Raw genomic sequence first — 19,719 nt, 5'->3', positions numbered from 1 at the left:
TACTGCGTCCCCTCTACCCCACTATCCAACCACGAAACTATCCAAACACTACAACAACTTCCACGATAAGACATCTCTCGAAACTCCGCGCAAGCAAACACGTACATCCACACAGACTCTACACCACCCGAACACCACCGCACAACATGCCTCTCGTAGTCCCCGGTCTGCAGTCCAAGGACGGAAACTCCAACGATGACTGGATGAGCAAGCTCATGGGCAAGAAGCTTGGAGACCAGCATGACGAGATGGTGAGTTGCCTCTTACTATAACTTATCCCCTGATCCTATCTCCCTGTTCTGTGCACTGAACCTCAGCGCTAACTCAACGCCACTCGCAGACCTTCGCAAAGACCGACCTCCCCCAGCAACACCGCGTTCTCAACGAAGGCGATGCGAAGACCATGGACTTCCAGCCCGAGAGGCTGAACGTTCACCTCGATAAGGACGGTACCATCAAGAAGGTTACCAAAGGTTAAACGGTTGTCCTATGGCACCGTCGTTGGGTGTGAGGGCACACCTATGATGGAAGAAGGCATGAAGGCATGAACCTTTGAGAGCCAGGCCCCAGGTCTTGTTAGTAGGCATATCAGAATATATCAAGTCACAGAAGTATAAGCCATCAGTGCGCTTGCAGTGATCAATGATAAGTGATAAGTGATAAGTGATAATTAATGAGAGTGTATCTGAAAAGAGATATCTGTCGCCACCTCCCCGACTAAAGTAAACAACAAAACGCCGTAAACGCCTTACAATGATATCGTACAGTAAATGTGAAAGTATATACATCCGTACAAAGAAAGTAGATGTCACGCCTAAATACCCACGAATGTTTTCGAGATAGTAGAAGAGTAAGGCTGCGCCTTGTCAGCCTTGGACTTAAGCCCTACAGCCCTATATGAGCACGGATACCGATTCGAGGTGGAGCATTCGGAGACGCCGAAAGACATTGCCACTGTGGAGAAAGCTTGTCGCAACGTCGTTTCCTTGGGGTTGTGCACACGGTAGTTCTTCAATTTCTCGATCGCTTCCTTGACACGAAACTGTCGTTCCTTATCATCTGTCCCTCAGCAGATTTCCTGCCTAAGGCTGCAACGACATCGGTCATTCTCAGCATCGTGGAATGAATTGCTTCCGGATGTTCGAAGCAGAGCATGATGCATGCCCGCATAGTCGTTGCAGAGAAGTATCTTCTCAGCTTATTGTCTTTGCTTTTGTTGCTTGCAGCTCCCATGACCAGACCAATCCATAGCAGCACTCCAGCCATATCGGACCAGCAGTCTGTGATGTCGGATTTTTCGAGGGCTTCTCGCAGTTGGCGAAGCAGGGTGTCTCCGCTGACTGTTCGTGTGAAAACTTGTTGTTGAAGGGGGACGTCCGATGAGCTTGATTGCAATGTCGAAAGTAAGGGTCGTGAGAATGTGGATGAGTTTGATAAGCGATGGTTAAAAGGAAAGCCTTCGCTGTTTGAACCAAACATTGGACTCTCGGAAACATCGGTAGCCGGACTGACGTCCCGGAGTTCAAAGGTCGAGGAGATAGAGTCATTGGAAAATGAGGCCGCGGACGAGCTCAGCTCATACATGGCCGGTTGCAATTCCGGTACCTGCACACGGTCGAGCGCCTCTGATAAAGGTACTTGGTCAAACATGGCCTGAGCCTGTACAATCGCTGCAAGGCGAATCGCTTCATACTTCCAGTCAATCTTATTTAAAATGGTCGTTCTGCGAGATTGTTGTACAGACCGAGATCCAATGATGCGGTCGTAAGCGCTTCGCGACTTGTTAGAGATACCTGCACGCCTCGAGCTATTGGTATCAAGCAAGTCTTCCATCATCGTGCGAACGTCTTCCAGGAGTTTCTGCGCATTGGTATTACAATTTGCCGACCTCTCGATCGTCACGAATTTGCCGTGTGGATGATATAGTGGCGATTCCGGTATCGTAGCGATCAAAGGATATGTTTTTATCGCCTGCATCTCGCAGTGGTCGACGTACATCGGAGTTGGTGGGGTTTCTTGTAAAACTGCAGTCGCAAGATTTGCCCATGAGACTGCAGATGCTAGCTGACCATTCACACCCAAGTTTCGGAGCCCGCCGCGTTGGTTAATCATCGTTGCAATTCCGTTCTGATGGAAGCGTAGACCTACGTCGGTCCGACTTATGACATCTCCCAGTATAAGTTGGCTGACGGCAATGATGTTGTGGTCTGCGACACTCTGCTCCGTGTTCGTAAGATTTCCACCCACAAAATGTATGACATCCTGACGCAGGGCTGCCGTCTCCAAACTCTCTACTTCGCGCTTGTGGATGACATCATCGTGTGCGGAAGCCATGTAGAGGGTGCTGAGGAAGGTGTGTGGGTGGTCAAGACATTCAGGAATCCAGTGTTTTCCCAGACCCTGCGTGCCGAAATATCTGGAGCATTTGACCTTCAATTTTTCGACCTTCACGCGAGTGTTTCTCGATTGGAACATGGTCATGAAAGGGTCGAGCCCATTCCCGAGACAGTGCAATTCTGGCACTGGACGTTTGTCGAATGGAAAAACGCGATCATCCATCATTGGAACAACAATGGGTGTCTGGGTGAGGGTCGATTGGTGAGGCCTAGTCCGTGCTACCTGAGCATCATGGTGGGGAGCCTCCTGACTGCTGCTCGTAGACTGCGACAACCGGTGTATCTTATCATCACTCTTCTTCGCCTTAGCTTTTGGTGTTTTGATTGTTCGCGGTTTCGTGGTGACTTGCGAACCTAAGCTCGATCGCGAATGATCCGAGGCTTCGCTATTGGCCCCGTCCTTGTCGCTGGCCTGATTCTTTGTGTTCTGTAGGTAGCTTCCCATCGCGGTTTGGCGCACGGCTTGCATGTTGCGCTTTGATTTGAACTCTCTGGGGTTGGTGGCGGTAATCCATCGAAAGCTCGCATTGTCAGGTGACTTCGCCGTTGGCGAAGAGCTCGACTTCCGAGGCGGCATAAATTCTACTGGATATCAGCGACTGGCACCGCTGAGCGAGCTGGGGATGGCGATCAGGGGTTCTGCTGATGTTGGTGATCGTGTTACACACCGTGTAGGTGCAGCATGCGCAAGCAGTGGACCTCGGCCGTAGCGAGAGCGCCTTCCGCATGTGGTACGCGCATCAAGTCCGTTCAACGATACGAAAAGGCACGCTCACCATTGAGTTGCTGCGGAGGCGACATGACATTTCCATAGAAGCTTGAGTCCGATGCGATCGTCGAGGGTGGTGAAGGATAGACAAATGGCATGTGATGGGCGGAGAAGAGCGGTCGTGCGGCTGGAGGGGCAGTCATTGTTGTCGACTAGCCCGATAGTACTCAAGGATAATTGGCAAGCGCGATGATGTTCGATTCGGTGATCGGAATGTGTGGGTCATTCCTATGGCAGATGTTAACGATTTAGATGGAATCTGAGCAACAGAAGACGAAGGATCGATCGGTATCGGGTAAGGCTGAAAGCAATGGGGCCAGAAATATATATACGCGGCTGGTGACAGTGTGCCTTGCCGCCCGTGAATATTTCCAGAAAGGGCGCAATTCCAGCCATACAAAGCTTTGTGCAACAGATGAAGCGGAAAGCAGGCAATTGTGCGTCATAAAGCGTGTGTTGAGTATGCGCAGCAACGTGCTGGTGCTGGGATGAGTATACGGTGAAGGCAGTCGTGGCTGAGTCCTTAATGCTTGTTGCGACGAGTGAACGAGAGGCCTGCGCGCCGGGGAGGAGGCATAGTTGGTTGCCTGAACGCCGACCCATTGCACTGGTGCTCGCTTTAGCGCGGGACCCGTCTTAGACGCAGCACGAGTAAGTAGGGCTTTCGGGGATCCGTCAAAACTTTGGAGCAGTTTGCCATGTTGGATGGAATGGGCTTGGTGCAATGCGCGCGTTGCCACTGTGAGCAGAATCACGAGGCTGTATCCTCTCAGTCCTTCTACAATCTCTGTGAGGGACTTCACCCATATCGATTGCCTCGTGAGGAGACCAGGCCCTTCATTGGACGTTGCTTCGCACGTGCGAAAGCTGACCTCCAAGCCGGCCCAGTGCGTCTCACCGCCCGGTAGATGCCACCGCATCCCCCGAGCGCATGCCAACCCTGCTATCTTATCTAACTACAAAGTTTGGTCGAGTGGCGGACGTAGATGTCTTTACCAAGACATTTCGTCCCATGGAACCTTGGCTCAGCTACGTACCTTTCCGCTACACACGACACGAGACATCAGGCGATACTACGTTAGACGGAGAACACAAATACTACCGCAATCTAAACGTTCGCTTACCAGTTGACCAGCTACGTGGGTGCGCCGTGCCTCGGTATTCCATACAAGACGCGGTAGAAGAGGGCAGACTGGTCGAGCTCACCAATCGCGAGGTATACTCCTCTTCCTGCCGTGAGGTTGGATAAGCAGCCCTGTGGGGTCGATACGACCCTGCATTGCTGCTCATTGGAGAGAGCAAAGCCAGACCCATATTTTGGGACCATCGATAGCACACGGCACCCCGAGTACCCAGATCGCCTAACATCACCAGGTGGCTGTTTAATTGTTCGAGTGGTGGTCAATGTGTGTTCAGCGGTACCTAGGTAGCGACGTCGGCCGAACCATTACAGCGAGTCTCGTGATGCGACGCCATACATCATCGTTGTGAGTATCGTGGGTTTGAATACACGGACCGCTTGCAAAGATGTACATAGCTGCATCAATGATACAATCCATGGGATAATCTGGTTATTACTACTACTGACGCATGTTGTTCAGCCCGAGGCCGAAATAATCACCGGGTGCTTGTGACGGACGTGTATCGCTACCAGCACTTACGTCACTCCCACCGGGGCTAATGTCACCACTCTCTCGCGCCATCATACCAGTACCATCGGCCCCAAAATCACTGCCTGTGCCGTTCAATGCCCTGAGCCCATTGTTTCGTCCCCGCAGCGGTACATTTAGCCGTGCGGTTTCGAACGTAAAGTGCGACTGGCCATGGACTGGTTCCGCTGATGGTGTCTTCAGCTCAACAAGCTCCAACGTACTTCGGAGTGTTGCGCCAGATTCATCAAGAGCCATGAGAAAGCGCGCGAGTTCTTTGCATAGCTCCCAATCCTGTTCGTCTTTGGCGCGTTGAAGTAAGCGCACGACTTGATCGCCTGTTGGTCGCAGTTCTTCGAAAGTGTGAAGAACTAGGAGATAACCACCTGCAGTCTTCAGGTTCCCTTTCTGTAGCGATTCTTCGAATAGTTCTTCCGGTGGAGGCAGGTTCGAGAATAATGTCCGCCATGAACGGACCTCAGTTTTGCGGGTACATTGCACAACAATGTCGAGATATCGGGGAAAGGAGCTCAGGAATGATAGCACGCTCGGTAATAGCGCCTGTTCGGGTGGTGGCTGCGTATCCACTTCTTCGTCCAAGACTTCATGCAGTAAGATCTCCAAAGCATGGGGGAAATATAGCAAATGCTGGTAATGGTGGCTAAGATGCAAGGCTGCAGGGTGATTGAACTGCGCCAGGTGACACCGCAGCAATGCGGGGAGAAAGAGGTGTGTCTAGCATGTGTGTCAGCATGAGATCAGTGTACCGCCAATGACGCGGGAGCAGAGCGCAGAGACTTACCCTGGTTCCGAAACGCAAGAACGCGAAGCTCGTATCCCTGCGTTGAATCAACTCTGACTCCACACCGAATATGATTGCTTTGTTAATCAGTGCCGAAAGAGGATAGAAGTCGACGGGGATTTGAACAGGCGTGGGTAGTTCCCTGCCGATCTCTGGTGACGCGGAAGCAAGGACGTCTTGCATGTCTATCCAAACTCGCATGTCGTTCCCATCGAAGAACCACAACGAGTCACGTAAATCGTGGCCGTGTACACCCTCCATGGTCAGTTCCATAGAGGGGCTCGCCGGCAACGAATCGGCATGTCGGTCCAATGCGAACGCAGGGTGATCGCGCATAAGAGCGTACGTCTCCACGTTCTGCGCGATGATGCGCATCTCGTATTTGAGTTCGCCACTCTCGGTAGTCGTTGGCTGCAGGAGCACAAGTTTACCATCTACGAGGAACAGGATAGTTGCGACCGCCACGTCCTGTGTTGGATCACCGTTATCTAAGACGTGTCAGCAGTTACAGTGCCGTAGGATTCAAAGGACGTACGTATTTGATCTTCCGGTAATATCCAGCTAAGCGCTCGCACTCGTGTAGGAGCCCGAATGATGCCATGCAGGGCGATTTGACCCACTTGCACCAATTTTACACTTGCGTCGGACACACTGATTACGTAGTGGTATAAGATGTTCTCGTACGTGTAGACCAGGAGTGAATCTTCGCCGGAGGGTGCTATTAGTACAATGGGCGCAGGTAGCTTCTGCGAATGCATGACATGGCTGTTGTCAAGAGCTGCCTCGCGCGAATATACCCGGACCTTGACAAATGAATCAGTTTGAATCGAACCATGCGCCTTGATGTACCTACTTCGTGAGACTCGCGGCATTCGACAGCCGCAATCAAAACATGCTGGAACCAGCACATACCTCCTCGGACAGTGAACTCGTTTTCTATAAAAGGATCATCGAACATTTTCCACCGTCCGCTGTTAACGGAGTAGTGGGCGAGCCCTCTCTTGCCTGCTATTGCCACATATCGACCGTCATTCGAAATGACTGCACTTCTAATCGGCCATTGGTCGACAAGGTAAGCCGATGGAATTTGAACATGGTGCCAGAGTGAGACGTCGGCGGAGATTGTCGTTAGATCTGGCAGATCGTAACCGCGGTAAATCATGAATCCGGTACTGGTCTGCATCAAAGATCGTGACACATTTGCTGAAGAGAAGCAGCCAGTGACTGCACTGCGAGCCATCTCCAAAACAAAGAGACGATTATCGTTATCGCCCAACATCAAGAGCTCCGCGCCACCTCCAATCCAGAAAGCCTCTTTGACACTGAGAAGCCACCCTTCGTTGTTAGTCTTGGAAAGCGTCCTTTCTGCAGTAAAGCTGGTGGCCCCAGGCTTTCCGTATACACTCCACATGGCCCAGCCGTGTTCATAGCCAGCGAACAGACAGTACCCGTCTGGCGAGTATGTCAATACAGTCAACTTGCCGGGCGAAGTGACGTTCGGTCGTAGTTTGTGCGATAGAGGAATGTTGCCGGTATAGTCGCGTGCCGTGTATACATGGATCTCGCCATTGGTGCAGCCAACAGCAAGCAAAGAGAATCTCGCATTGATAGCAGCTTTGACACCATAATCGGCATCAGTCTTGGGTGTGTGGAAACCGTAGCCACGGAAGATACTAGAGACAGCGGCATCTCGTTTAGCCGCCTTTTGAACAGCATAGGCTCGACCGTTACCTGTGATCCAACACGACAGGTTCATGGGTCGATCATGGACCATTTCTCGCATTGATGCGTTGCTCCCTAACCATGTCATCTTGGTCAGAAGCTCGGTGCTGGTCTGGCTTCCAGTGCTGTCCGGCGCCCAACGAATACATTGCACGGCTGCCGGCTTCTCGGTGGCCACGATCAACTCGTCGTCCAGAGCCAGAGCCCGAATTATTCCAGCATCCACCCGTATCACCATCCGGAACCGCAGACTGAGCTCTTTCAGGCCATTGCCCTCTCCAGGTCCTGCATTGACATCATGTTGGCGCTGGATCTTGAAGCCCGTGATTGCACTGCTCTTCCTCGCATGACCTCCGTGTGTGTTGGTGAATTGCGCTTGGTATATGCGGGATGAATGGTCTGTCGCGAGCGAGTACGTGATGAGGAAGCCGAGCGCGGTCTGGACGACGAAGATTTGGGAGTCGGGGCGGAGTAGGACGTCTGTGTTGGGGCCGTATGTTCTAACGGATTGCTCTGAACGGAGTACAGAGGCTAGAACAACTGTAGGCTGTGACGAATTAGCACATGAAGCGCCAGCTTATCAATTGAACATGCCTTTGTCTGCCAGATTGTGAGGGTTGTTCTGGTGAGGGTCGCAAACATGTGACCACTCCTCGTGACCCTGATCGCGATGATGGTGCCATGTATGTCGTCCTCTACTGTTTGACCCGACGCGCCTTCTTGGGGCGAGTGCGCGCCATTCTTCTCTTCTACCCCACTCTTACTATCGGCAGAAGCCTCATGTTCAGATTGATTCTGCGATTGAGGGTTCGACCCTCCATGCGCTCCGTCCGATTGCTTGTGTTCGACGCCATCGTGCGAGGTGTTCGTGCGCCCAGGATCCGTACGTTTAGTGGCCGCGAAGACGGAGGGCGACGAGATGGGCCAATACGTCATGGCGGTCTACCGCAAGCGATGGCTGCATTTGCGCGCGCCCATCTCAATGCGGGGATGTATGCTTCACGGAGCTCATGCTAGCTGGGTTGGTGCAGGGGAGGCTGGTGGTGGAGCTGGGCGGTGAAGTCACGCGAGGCGCAGCAATGTGGCTGCCGCATCCGTGCTGACATGTGCAGGCAGTACGCGTATCGCGGGGGGAAGATGCGATGGCCGTCCCGCCCATGCACCACACTAAAATATCACAACAGACTGATTAATCCAAGGGCTTATTGTAAGATGTGACCGAGGGATGACGGACCGATGCCGAAAATACTGCTTTGGGAAGGGAATGTTCACCGTCGATTACGGTGCGCAGATGCGCATTTGCGCACATGCATGAGCCAAGAGATGACAGAAGCCCCGAAAATTGCCTGCTCTGCCAACTAACCAGCAGCACTGCGTCCAGCCACTCTATTTGAGGTGGATTTGAGCGCATGTTGAAGAAAACGAAGCTAGATGTCTACGTTGTATTGGGGGTTGGTTGACTTTCGTGCCTTGCACCGATGTAGACAGCAGGGCACCTGTCCAGTGCCCGGGTTGTTCCTTGTGGGAGGTGTAGCAGTGAAATCCTACTCGCTCTTCTTCTTGATCTTCGGAATGCGAAATGTAGTGTACATTTCAATAGAGTTGGGGTATACCTTGCCACTGTTCCGCAAGTTGTGAGAAGCCTTTCTGGAAGCATGCATCGGCCAGTCAATCTCGCAAAGCGACAAACAGTTCCAGAGGATGATCCAACAGATTTCAGATTTAAACAACCTGGAATTCAAGATTGCCTAAGGGTTTAATCAATTTCTGGTCTTACTTAAGTACGCCCATATAGACCGCAAAGCATCAATGGATTGTTTGATTTCTTCCCGAAACGATGAGACTTGGTAGCAATGCCGATCTTGACTGCTTTGGTGTTCTTCCTTTAGTGGTTAGGTTGCATTTGGACCAAGGTCGGCATTGGTGTGGTCCATATTAGCCAACTGCCCCGCATCGCTCCAGTGAATTTTCCCTCAACCCCCGTTGTCATAAAGTTATATACGATGTATTTGCTCGATTTTCCATCAATTCCTAGAGAAGGACAGATGGCCGGTTAGTCTAAACACCTCCATCTTCAATACATTCACTCTAACGACCCATACAGAGCTGGTTATGGCGCCAGGTTAAGGTTTCTTAACGTTAAGTCTTAAGATGAAAATCGAGAGGCATCCTGGTCACGAAAGTGGCGTGGGTTCGAGTCCCACTCTGTTCAGCATTCGTCTGGCATTGTCAGATACTCCAGGATATTTTTTTTTTCGCTGTTTTGGGGCACCTCAGGGGTATCCCTTAGCCAAACCCTTGTTTTTTGCTGTGAAATGCTGCACATAACACAAAACCCTTGAAAGCCTCGTGCAAGAGACGTTCATTTGTCTGTACAATGTTTTATTTACGTTTGGACTTAATAGCTTGCTTGAGATCATTTTGCACAACACTCGTCGAAACAGGCAAGATTTGGAGTAAGCAAGCGACCAAATCTTTTACAGATGTTCCGCATTGATGAGATCATAATAGAACCGTAATACGTGTCTCAAATGTAGTACAGCATCTAACGTGCCTTTCTTTGACTTAGGTGCAATGACGGGGCAGCTATTATGTACCTAGGTATGTACGGGAGCGCAATTCAGATCACTGCTTGACTACCAGATATCCCTGTTGTGCTCATAATTCTCGCCATTATCTTCTTGAAAGCAAGTAAGACACAAGGTGCACAACAGCTCAAGAATTTGTAAGTGTGGTGAGAAGCAAAGGTACAGAAATGGTCGACAGAAAGAAGAGGCCGAAGCTGTCGGACATGCCGAAACTACAAACCAGCACTTCAATAATAGCCATTGGGGCTTCAATCGAGATACCAATAATTCAATCATTAGTTTGAAGGCCCGGATAATTGCTGTCTACTAATGGCTGGGCTCGAGCTTGTAGAGGCCAGGCGACTGCGATTCTGGCAATCTATCACAAGGATGAGCATAGCACCTTTTCTCGACTGACATCAAGCTTCAAGTCCAGAATTCGGATATCGACGTTCGGAGAGTTGGTGAACCGCGCGTGTGGAGCACATGGCTCGCCGATGTACTAGTCTCAATTGGGTCACGCTAGAAGAGAACCCCGGCCCGCTTGTCAGAAAAAGTTCGGGAAGTCGCGAACTTTTGCGACCTCGAGCTTGAAGACTGCGACACGACAACAACTTTCCCAAAATGGCCGGTATCAAACGCAAATCCACCGGCGCAAGTGCGCCCGACGTCAAGGACAAGAGCAAAAAGGTCAAGGTCGACAAGCCCACCACCAAGAGCGAGAAGAAGCGCGACGTTAAGCCGGTCAAGAAGGCGAAGAAGGCCAAGGAAGAGAGCTCCGACGACTTCGAAGAGTCGGACACGAGCGAGAAGGACAATGGCTTCTACGGATTCTCGGCGGCCGACGGTGCCGATGTCGACATGAGCGACGCCGACAGCAGCGACGAACAACCCGCAAAGTCCAACGGCAAGACACAAAAGCGCAAAGACGACAATGAGTCTTCGGAGAAGCCCGAGGGTGAGGGCGTAGAGTCCAAGTTGGCGGGGTTGAATGGTAAGATAGAGCCATGTACCTTGCCTGTTAGTTTAGCTAACCGTCCCTCTAGTAAACAATTCCAAAGAAGCGCACGCAAAACAAAAGGCTCTTGCCAGAGAACGAAAGGCCGCGAAGCCAAACGCCGACATTATCGAACGCTCCAAGAAGCTATGGGAGAAGCTCAGGCTGAAGTCGCATGTTGACAAGGAAGAGAGGAAAGGGCTCGTCAAGGAGCTGTTCGAGATCATAACAGGCAGAGTCAAGGACTTCGTCTTCAAGCACGACTCTGTGCGTGTCATCCAAACAGCCATCAAATACTCAACAATGGAACAGAGGCGAATGATTGCAAGAGAGCTGAAGGGCGAGTTCAAGGTCCTGGCCGAGGGCAAGTACTCCAAGTTCTTGATCGCCAAGTTGGTAGAGAAGGGGTGAGTACAATGTCTACGCACGGCATAACATGTCTAACCGATCGCAGCGACCCTGAAATTCGCGACCTCGTCATCACCGAGTTCTACAGCCACGTCAAGCGCATGATCAACCACCCCGAAGCCGCATGGATCGTAGACGATATATACCGGGCCGTGGCCACTCCAGAGCAGAAGAACCGTCTTCTCCGGGAATGGTACGGTCCTGAGTTCTCTATCAAGGGTCTGTCTGCCGAGGGCACCGACAGCGCAGAGTTATCGGCCATCTTGAAAGAATCCCCGGAGAAGAGGAAGCCTATCATGGGCTACCTTGAGAACCAGATCAACTCGCTTATCCAAAAGAAGCTCACCGGCTTCACCATGCTTCACGACGCCATGTTGCAGTACTTCCTCGTATGCGAACCCGGTACCGAACAAGCGAACGACTTCCTCGAGCACCTGAAGCCAGACCCAACGACCAAAGAGGGTGAAGAAGCCGATAACGTAGATCTCATGAAGAACCTCGCGTTCACAAAATCAGGGTCGCGACTGGTGTCGCTTTGCTTCGCATACGGCACAGCCAAGGACCGCAAGCTCTTCCTGCGGCCGTACAAGGACACGATGGAGACAATGGCTTTCGACCAACACGCCCATCACGTTCTTCTTGCCGCTATGGCAGTCACGGATGACACCAAGCTTTCCTCCAAGTCCATCTTCAGCGAGCTCCTACCCAGCAACGACGCCCTTCCCGAGAAGGTGTTGAACCTTGTCAATGATGCACGCGCACGCACAGTCCTACTATACCCATTCGCCGCAGATGCGAAATGGTTATTGGATGACAACACGCGCGAGCGGTTGAACGAGCTGTATGTCATTCGCCAGACAACATCAAAGAAAGACCCAAACATCCGTCTCTCGGAAATCGCAAAGAGCATCGAGCCGCAGCTACTGACAGCTGTTACCGCCCGCGCTGCTGACTTTGCCTCCTTTACATTCGGCCTACAGTTCATGGGCGAGGTTCTCGTTGGAGCTCCAGAGGTGGAACCAGCGAAGCGCAAGGAGGCATTGACGGAGGTCGCTCGTCTCTCACAATCGATCTTGGATTCTGCGTTGCCTGCTTCCGCCGGTGACAACAAGGCTACCAGTCACGGCAAGAACATGTTGAAGATGCTGGTGCAAGGTGGCAAGTTCGACCCTACCACCAAGAAGGTCGTTCCCGTAGAGCCTGCTCTCGGCTTTGCAGACTTGCTCTGGCCTCAGATCAAGTCTAACCTGCTCAACTGGGCGACTGGTCAAGGCTCCTTCGTGGTGGTATCCATGACCGAAGCTGAAGGTTTTGCCAAGAAAGACGAAGTACTGAAAGCGCTCAAGAAGGAGAAGAAGGCGCTAGAGGCGGCTGCCAGCCCTCCAGGCGCGCAAAATGGCGAGGCCAAGGGCAAGAAGCAAAAGAAGGGCGACAAGTCTGATGCTGCTCCTCGGGGAAACGCTGGAGCCAAGATTTTGCTTGAAAAGTTGTAGAGTAGCCTATATTTGATTCGAACATGTATGATGATACCCATGTAAGGCCTTCTTCATGCATTTTATGTGTTCCAAGTATCTTGCTGCCCCCCTCATCACGTCTCCTCGGCATCGATGTATACTACATGCCCACGTGTTGCCATGTGTCTTAGCAGTCCAAATCGGGAAGCGCTTCCGCCGAAATATGCAAGTACACCCACCTACCAGCCCGGATTTACACCGGTACTCGATCCATGGATACCACGACCCAATAACCTAGATGATCAATAAATCTACCTTTCGGATCACTTTATCTCGTTTGCTAACTGTCTCTCCTCGAAATCAACTTGGCCACCGCTTCAGTATCACCATCACGACTCCCCAGTTTTCAGATTCTCTCACCTCTCATCCGCATACCACATATACCCGCAGTACACAATTCCAAAAACAACCCATAAACAAGATGTCACGCAACTTCACTATCGACGAATCCTCCCTCCCCTCCATCTTCCAACAGCAATGGAAATCCAACCCCGACCCAACCGCCCTGCCCTTTCCCCGCGACAACCCCCCATTCGCCCTCACAGCCATAGATTGGCAGCAGCTCTCCCTCTCCGACTCAGACTTCACACCACACACCTGGTCCAACCTGCACACCCTCATCAGCACCAACCATCTCGAAGAGCTCAAACGCTGGCCCAGCGCCTTGAAAGCATATCTCGCATGGACCGCACACGTAAAGCAGAAATACGGCAGCGTAATGACATATCTGCTCGACCAGCGCCTTCTCTGGGAACCAGTTGAAGATGAGAGCGGGGCGTTGCGATTCGATGTAGTCAACAGCACGCCTTTTGCGGATCCAGCGGATTACAAGATTCTGAGGAATGACTGGGCGTATGCGTTTGTGTCTGGTGTCAGGCATGTTGTTGTGTGGTTGAAGCAGCGGTTGCCGGTGGATGGGAAGGGTGCGTTGAGTGAGGAGGGGAGGGCGATGGTGGAGGAGTTCGTGAAGAGAGAGTTTAGGGATAAGGCGGGGGAGAAAGAGGGGGGGAGTAAGGTTATTTGGTTCAAGAATACGACGGATTTGCAGAGTGTGAGGAGTTTGGAACATGTGCATGTTTTGGTTAGGGACGTGGAGGATGAGGTGCTGAGGGAGTGGATGGTTTAGGGGGAAAGAGAATGACGAGGAGGGCGAGTGTGGAACGTGTTCTTGTTTTTCACTTACGCACTCCGCTTACAGTAGATCTATGCATCGATCGCAGTTGTGATAATTATATGCTACTCAACTTACATACGGTACGATGTGATGAGTTTGACATTTATCACTTAAAAGGAATAGCAGCATGTATGCATGTGTTCAAAGGATGTATAAGCCACGCAGGGCAATCGTTGCTTAGTATATACCGCATCGCCTTCATCATCTCGACGATTAGACAATAAGAGAAAATGTTGCTCGCCCGAACCACCAAGGCAAGCATCATGTATAAGGACGATAACCAAAAGTAAAGCCTATATCCATAATGATACGGAGAAACGCCCTCGCTAATGCAGAAACACCTACAACAGAATGCCCAACCGACAGCGGTCATACGTAAGAAGACGCGCCTGACAAAAGAAACAAAAATGGGAGATGGACCCATGTAAACACCCTATCCATACTTCCCAAGAGACGCTAGCGGGAAGTGGAGGAGTACAGGCAGAAGCGGAAATAATAATGTTTGCAATCTTCGTGTCACCAAAATTTCGGGGTGCAAGATGAAGTGTAGGTAAGCACTGCTTATGGTTCAGAGAAGTTGAATTGTCGGAAAGGTGAAGCGCCAGTAAACGAGGAGCCAGGTGGTATAGTGAAGGGACTAACACCGGAACCTGCAGAGACGGCATCTGGAGAGGGTAGAAGGCTTTGACCAGAATCGAGACTGGCCCTGTGTATGGAAAGGCGGCGAGCCACTATGCACTATCAGCCAACATCATCAAGATTCATGACGAAACATGCTGATGAGGGCGTCAAGGATTAGTTGTAGGTGGAGTTTTGCCTACTACTTTGTGGTGTTCCGCTGCTAGAGTTGCTATCACTGGGCGTCGCTGGTTCCAGGCTGAGCTGGGCGCGGAGCGTCATGATCCATTCGTGCTGGAGCAGCTCGACCGCACTGGCTCGCTTGTTCGGGTCGCGGTCGAAACATTTCTTGAGGAAGTCGATACCAGTGTCGCTGAGTTGCTCCTTGGATGGTAGCTGCGGTGGGTCACCCTGGGCAATGTGGTACATGATGGCCCATTCGTTGTCCATGGAAGCCCAAGGGCGGCGACCTGTAGCCATCTCCAGAATCACGCAGCCCAGTGACCATATATCGACAGCGCCGTGACGACCTGTGCTTCCACCTCGAATGACTTCAGGGGACATGTACATCGGGGTTCCGGTCATAGAGCGTTGGCGGCCCTGGCGTGTAGCGTTGTGTTCTGCAGCGAGGGTTCGACCTTGGCGAGCGATGAGTTTGGCGGCGCCGAAGTCGACGAACTTGATGACTCCGTTGTGGTCGAGCAAGATGTCTGGGTTTGGTTAGCAAGGGTGAATCATGATAGGATCAGGAGCAAATTTACTCTCGGGCTTGATGTCGCGATGCACAACACCGGCGTCGTGTAGGTAGGCGAGACCCTCCAACATCTGAAGCGCGTAAACCATTATGACGGTCTCGTCTTCGATACGTCCATGTTCAAGCAGTCCGGCAAGCGAACCACCAGAGCAGTATTCCATGAAGATGTACACCTTGTCGCGATGTGGTTCGATACCGTAGTAAGACACAATGTTGGGATGATCGAGCACTTGAAGGACACCCATCTCGTCTCTGATCTGAGCGACAATCGTAGGAATGAGCTGTGGATCTTGGAGACGAATTTCTTTGACGGCCATGAGGTGGTTGGAGTCGAGGTTCATAGCTGCGTAGACGGATCCAAATGTACCTCCGCCGACAAACTGGCCCTGTTGCCATCGGAGTGTGACGTTTGTCGCAGACGAAGACAGGTAGGTCAGCGCTCGGTCGGCTTCATTAGAGTCCTCCAGCACCCGACCGAGAGCCTGGCGTTCGGCTTCCTTGTCTTTGCGGAACGTGTCAATCTCTTCGAGCCTTTGCATCCACTGTTGTTGAGTCATCTCAATAGACTCATCGTCATCCTTTGCGTTCTTCGGATCAAGCAGGCTCTTTCCGGCAATAGCGTTGAGGCGTTGTCGCTCGGCTTGAGCTGCGATGGTCGACCTCGCGCCCATGATGTCGAAGTGGGAGATGAGGACAGACATGCAGCCAGCTACCTTCAGTCGCAGCTGTGAGTATTCCTCGTCGCTGATGGAAAGAATGTTCTGACCGCGGGTCATCATCATGGCAAACTCTAGAGCAACCACAGCCCATCGGAATGTCTTTCGGTCCGAAGCAATGCAGTCGTCGCAGATGAAACTGACCCAGTCAAGTGCCAGCCTGGTTAGCTTGATGTTGTTCATTGCCCTCCGGTTGTAGTCCATGTAAAGGACGGAACGTTGACCGAATTCTGTCGCGAAAGCGAAACAAGTCTGGATGAGATCCTGGCAGTCGAGACCAACTGTCTGCCTGCGAACAATCTCTACACTGTCCATGATGGTGTTGGACAGTTTGTATGCCGTCTTCTTGATCTTCTGCAGTTCTGCGTTGACACGGGGAAGATTGGCGCGCTGATCAATCAGGGTGGTGAGCTCCATGCCTATTGATGAGAGGAATGATAGGTTCGCGTTTGCGAGGCGTTGTTGCGAGCCATCCGCGACGAGCCTCAACCGACCAGGCTTAAGGTCGAGATGGGGCTCGATGATGTTGGCTGACATCTTCTTGCCGGGCCAGTACAGGGGCTGTTCTGGTCGGATGATCAAGACGTATGGGTTGGAGGGATCCTCGGGAGCTTCTTCCGCGTGGTAGCAGGTTGTGAGAAGCGACTGTATATCGTTCGGTCGGTCGAGTGCCGTCGGTGATGCAACGATGTATATGCCAGTGTTGTTTCCCCCAGTGGTCTCGACGAGGAAATGGCCAGTGGCGACGAGAGCTTCGTACAGTTCCTGGAGCTGCTCCTCGTCCAGGTCGATGTTGTTGATGTTGAACTCGGTGCAGTTCTCGAAGCGCTGTGTGAGAATCCTGGAGAAACGGAACAGCTTACGCTGTCGGACACGAACAGAGTCTAGTATCTGCTTGTACCGCTTCTCCATCTCAGAACCGGTGAGCTCGTCTGGCCGACGCTGCAGCTCTCGTTCAAAGTGAGCGCTGAGACGGGTGAGCGACTTGGACGTAAGCACACTGAACTGTTCCGCAGTCTCGACGTCGCCGCCCTGGAGTTGTCGGCCAAGTTTGTTGCAAAAGTCCCACTCCTGTTCGAGGATTTCGGCCTCCTTGAACGTGTTCTTGTTGGCGGCCAACTTCCAGTTCAGCATCTTGAAGTAGAACTTCAGCGCGTCTAGCACGACGGTGTCGAAGTTCTCCTCAATGCACGGAGGCAGATCCCAGCCAGGCTCCGGCCGGGAGATGACCATGTAGCTCTCCTTGACCTGGCCAGCCATGGCAAGCAGGATCTGGAACTGCGCAATCATCTGCTCGGCCATCATGACGCCCTGTTGTGACGGGTCCTTGATCTTCTTAGCGTACGAGAGGCGGACGCGGATGATCTCCTGGAGAAGACGCGAGGGGAAGTTGATGAGAGTGAGCAGCTCTTCGATGTAGGGCGGAAGATGTCTCTCGGCGAAGCCTTCGGCGTTGGCGATGAGGGTGGCCTTGGCCTTCTGGATGACCTTCTCGAGCGGGGCCAGCAGGTTGGTGTCGCCCTGTAGGGACTTGAGGCCATCTTCCTTGAGTATCCGGTCAATAAACGAAGAGTCATCGGTGAGATGGTGGTCCTGGGACGAGCGCGGGCGGGGCTTGGTGAAGTCGAGCTCCTCGTTGCCGACCCATTTCTTAAGGATGGACATTTCGGTGTTGATGAGGGCGATGGTGTTGTGCCAGGCAATGACGGCGTCGCAGGCGTCCTTGTAGGGCTGCGAGGCGGCGCGGGGATAGGCGGCTTCGAGGGCCTGGCGCGTGGGGTAGACGCTCTCGACCTTTTCGATCTTCTTGACAATGTCCTCGACCTGCTGGGCAGCCGTCTGACCAGCCTCAGCCTCGCCGCCGACTTCGAACGAGATGATGCTCTCGAGGTTGGCGCGGATCTTGCTGCGGGTGTCGTCGACGATGCGGCGCTGGGCCTGCAGCGAGCGGCCGCAGACCTTGGCGCGGATGCCCATCCAGATCTCGGCCTTCATGGTGCTGTCGCCCTGCTGCTCGGTGCTACCGATGAGGCGCTTCTTCTCCTGCTTGACGACATCACCCGTGAGGACGCTGGCGAGCATGCTGTGCCACTCGAGGCGCTCGCGGTTGGCGGGGATCTTGAGCTCCTCGATCGAGGGCTGCATGTCGTCGTTGCCATAGTAGAGCAGCGTCTCCTGGTCGTAGGGGTCGTTCTCGACATACTCGGCGGTCGAGGGGGACTCGTCGTCCGTCTCGGAGTCGGTGCTGTAGCCCAGGCTCGGGGTGCGCAGGGCCGGGTCGAAGAAGTCGTCCTGCTGGTCCTCCTGGCGGATGCGCTGGACGTAGGCCTTTTCCTGGGCGCGGTACTCGGCGTTGGGGTTGCGGCGGCTGCGCGTGGCCGAGTTGTTGCGCGGGCGGTGGGCCGATGAGTTCAGCGAGAACTGCTGCGGGCGGCGGGCGGGTGCGTATGCGCTGCTGATGGTGCGGCCAGGTGTTGGGCGGGCGGCTCTGGTGGTCGAGGTGGGCGCGCTGCCCCCGTTGGGCGTCTGCGGCGGCAGGTCCGTCATGATGGCAGGCCCGCGAGAGCGCGAGGAGCTGGCGTTGCTGTTCCACGAGTACTGGGGCTCGCGCAGAGGCGCCACTTGGTCGCGGCTACTAGTGGTCGTCGTGGGCTCGCCAGGCGACGTCGTCTCGTCCATCGAGTCGCCAGACGACCCCGAGGCGCTGCTCGTCAAGCCCGGGCGTTCGGGCGCATTGACTACGACGGGCTTGGTCGCGTCCGCCATGGCCATGTTGTTCAGCAGGACGTTGTGGGGAGCGGCCTTCGAAAAACGCACGCTGCCATGCCCGCTCATGTTGAGGACGACGGCCGCCTTTGCCGTTGTGGGTAAGGATCAGCGCCGAAACAGGTTCGCGGGATGTTGTGGCGGTGCAGCACAGACAGGTGGTGAGATGAGAAGAGCAGCTGGATTGGTGACATTCACTGCACTCCTAATACTCACTGCACTACCCAACACTGCCTGGTAGCACCTTCACTGGTTCCTAGGCAGCTTCCGCGCCTTCCACCCGGCTCGCAAACTCCCTAGCCTCTCAACTCTTAGCCTCCCAACTCTTTGCCATCTAAGACACCAGCAATCTTGGAACTGCCATACAGCCTCCAGTCGCCACAAGCTCCGCGCTAGCCCCCCTAGCGCCATCCTTCCCTCATTCACATCCTCGAGGCTACCCCAGCGACCTCACCACCAATCTCGCTGCATACCCGAATCGGCTGTCGCTCCCGGGAGATCGATGCTTCCAGCTTCGGCCATCAGGGTCCATTCGGCGCGCTCGTCATTTTAAACTCGCGGTGTTTCCATTACCGCGTTCCCCTAGCACGTGTCTAGACTCCGCGACATGACTACGGCATTATGTATAGCCGTTGGGATCGGCCACCTGCATCGCGTCGAGTATGACGCAGCATCAACGTCTGCTGTTTCACCAAACTGCTCGACAAAGCAATGCGTGTTTGCTTACGTCGGAGCAGCACACCCCTTCGCAGGCGCACCCATGCCAATGGACATTGCTCACAAAAGAAATATGCATCACCACGGCGCGTACGATGATGACGTCAACCACGCGTTCCACACATCTGGGAAATCACTCATCTCCATCGA

At 53.1% G+C, this 19,719-nt stretch overlaps 5 protein-coding genes across 5 annotated transcripts; 3 read left to right on the top strand and 2 right to left on the bottom strand.

The window, feature by feature from the left end:
- Positions 1 to 146: 146 nt before the first annotated feature.
- Positions 147 to 478, top strand: J4E90_005879 (uncharacterized protein; the record flags this gene model as incomplete). The annotated part of the gene is made up of 2 exons (XM_051435430.1): positions 147 to 251; positions 341 to 478. 2 exons carry the CDS (start codon positions 147 to 149, stop codon positions 476 to 478), a joined length of 243 nt encoding a protein of 80 aa, XP_051290288.1.
- A 4,267-nt stretch (positions 479 to 4,745) lies between these two features.
- On the bottom strand, positions 4,746 to 8,274 carry J4E90_005878 (uncharacterized protein; the record flags this gene model as incomplete). Its single annotated transcript, XM_051435429.1, has 5 exons — positions 4,746 to 5,549; positions 5,617 to 6,104; positions 6,152 to 6,419; positions 6,470 to 7,885; positions 7,999 to 8,274. The coding sequence occupies 5 exons, from the start codon at positions 8,272 to 8,274 to the stop codon at positions 4,746 to 4,748; spliced, it is 3,252 nt and encodes a 1,083-aa protein (XP_051290287.1).
- Positions 8,275 to 10,529: 2,255 nt separating this feature from the next.
- J4E90_005877 (uncharacterized protein) lies at positions 10,530 to 12,803 on the top strand (the record flags this gene model as incomplete). The annotated part of the gene is made up of 3 exons (XM_051435428.1): positions 10,530 to 10,899; positions 10,952 to 11,309; positions 11,357 to 12,803. The coding sequence occupies 3 exons, from the start codon at positions 10,530 to 10,532 to the stop codon at positions 12,801 to 12,803; spliced, it is 2,175 nt and encodes a 724-aa protein (XP_051290286.1).
- A 442-nt stretch (positions 12,804 to 13,245) lies between these two features.
- On the top strand, positions 13,246 to 13,950 carry J4E90_005876 (uncharacterized protein; the record flags this gene model as incomplete). The annotated part of the gene is made up of 1 exon (XM_051435427.1): positions 13,246 to 13,950. One exon carries the CDS (start codon positions 13,246 to 13,248, stop codon positions 13,948 to 13,950), a length of 705 nt encoding a protein of 234 aa, XP_051290285.1.
- Positions 13,951 to 14,793: 843 nt separating this feature from the next.
- J4E90_005875 (uncharacterized protein) lies at positions 14,794 to 18,858 on the bottom strand (the record flags this gene model as incomplete). Its single annotated transcript, XM_051435426.1, has 2 exons — positions 14,794 to 15,326; positions 15,378 to 18,858. 2 exons carry the CDS (start codon positions 18,856 to 18,858, stop codon positions 14,794 to 14,796), a joined length of 4,014 nt encoding a protein of 1,337 aa, XP_051290284.1.
- Positions 18,859 to 19,719: the final 861 nt, after the last annotated feature.

The sequence above is a fragment of the Alternaria incomplexa genome (genome assembly GCF_024043165.1).
Source record: "Alternaria incomplexa strain BMP 0042 chromosome Unknown scaffold_8, whole genome shotgun sequence".
Taxonomy (NCBI): Eukaryota; Fungi; Ascomycota; class Dothideomycetes; order Pleosporales; family Pleosporaceae; genus Alternaria; species Alternaria incomplexa.
Note: the sequence above shows the minus strand (reverse complement) of the source record. Positions and strands in the feature narration are given on the sequence as shown.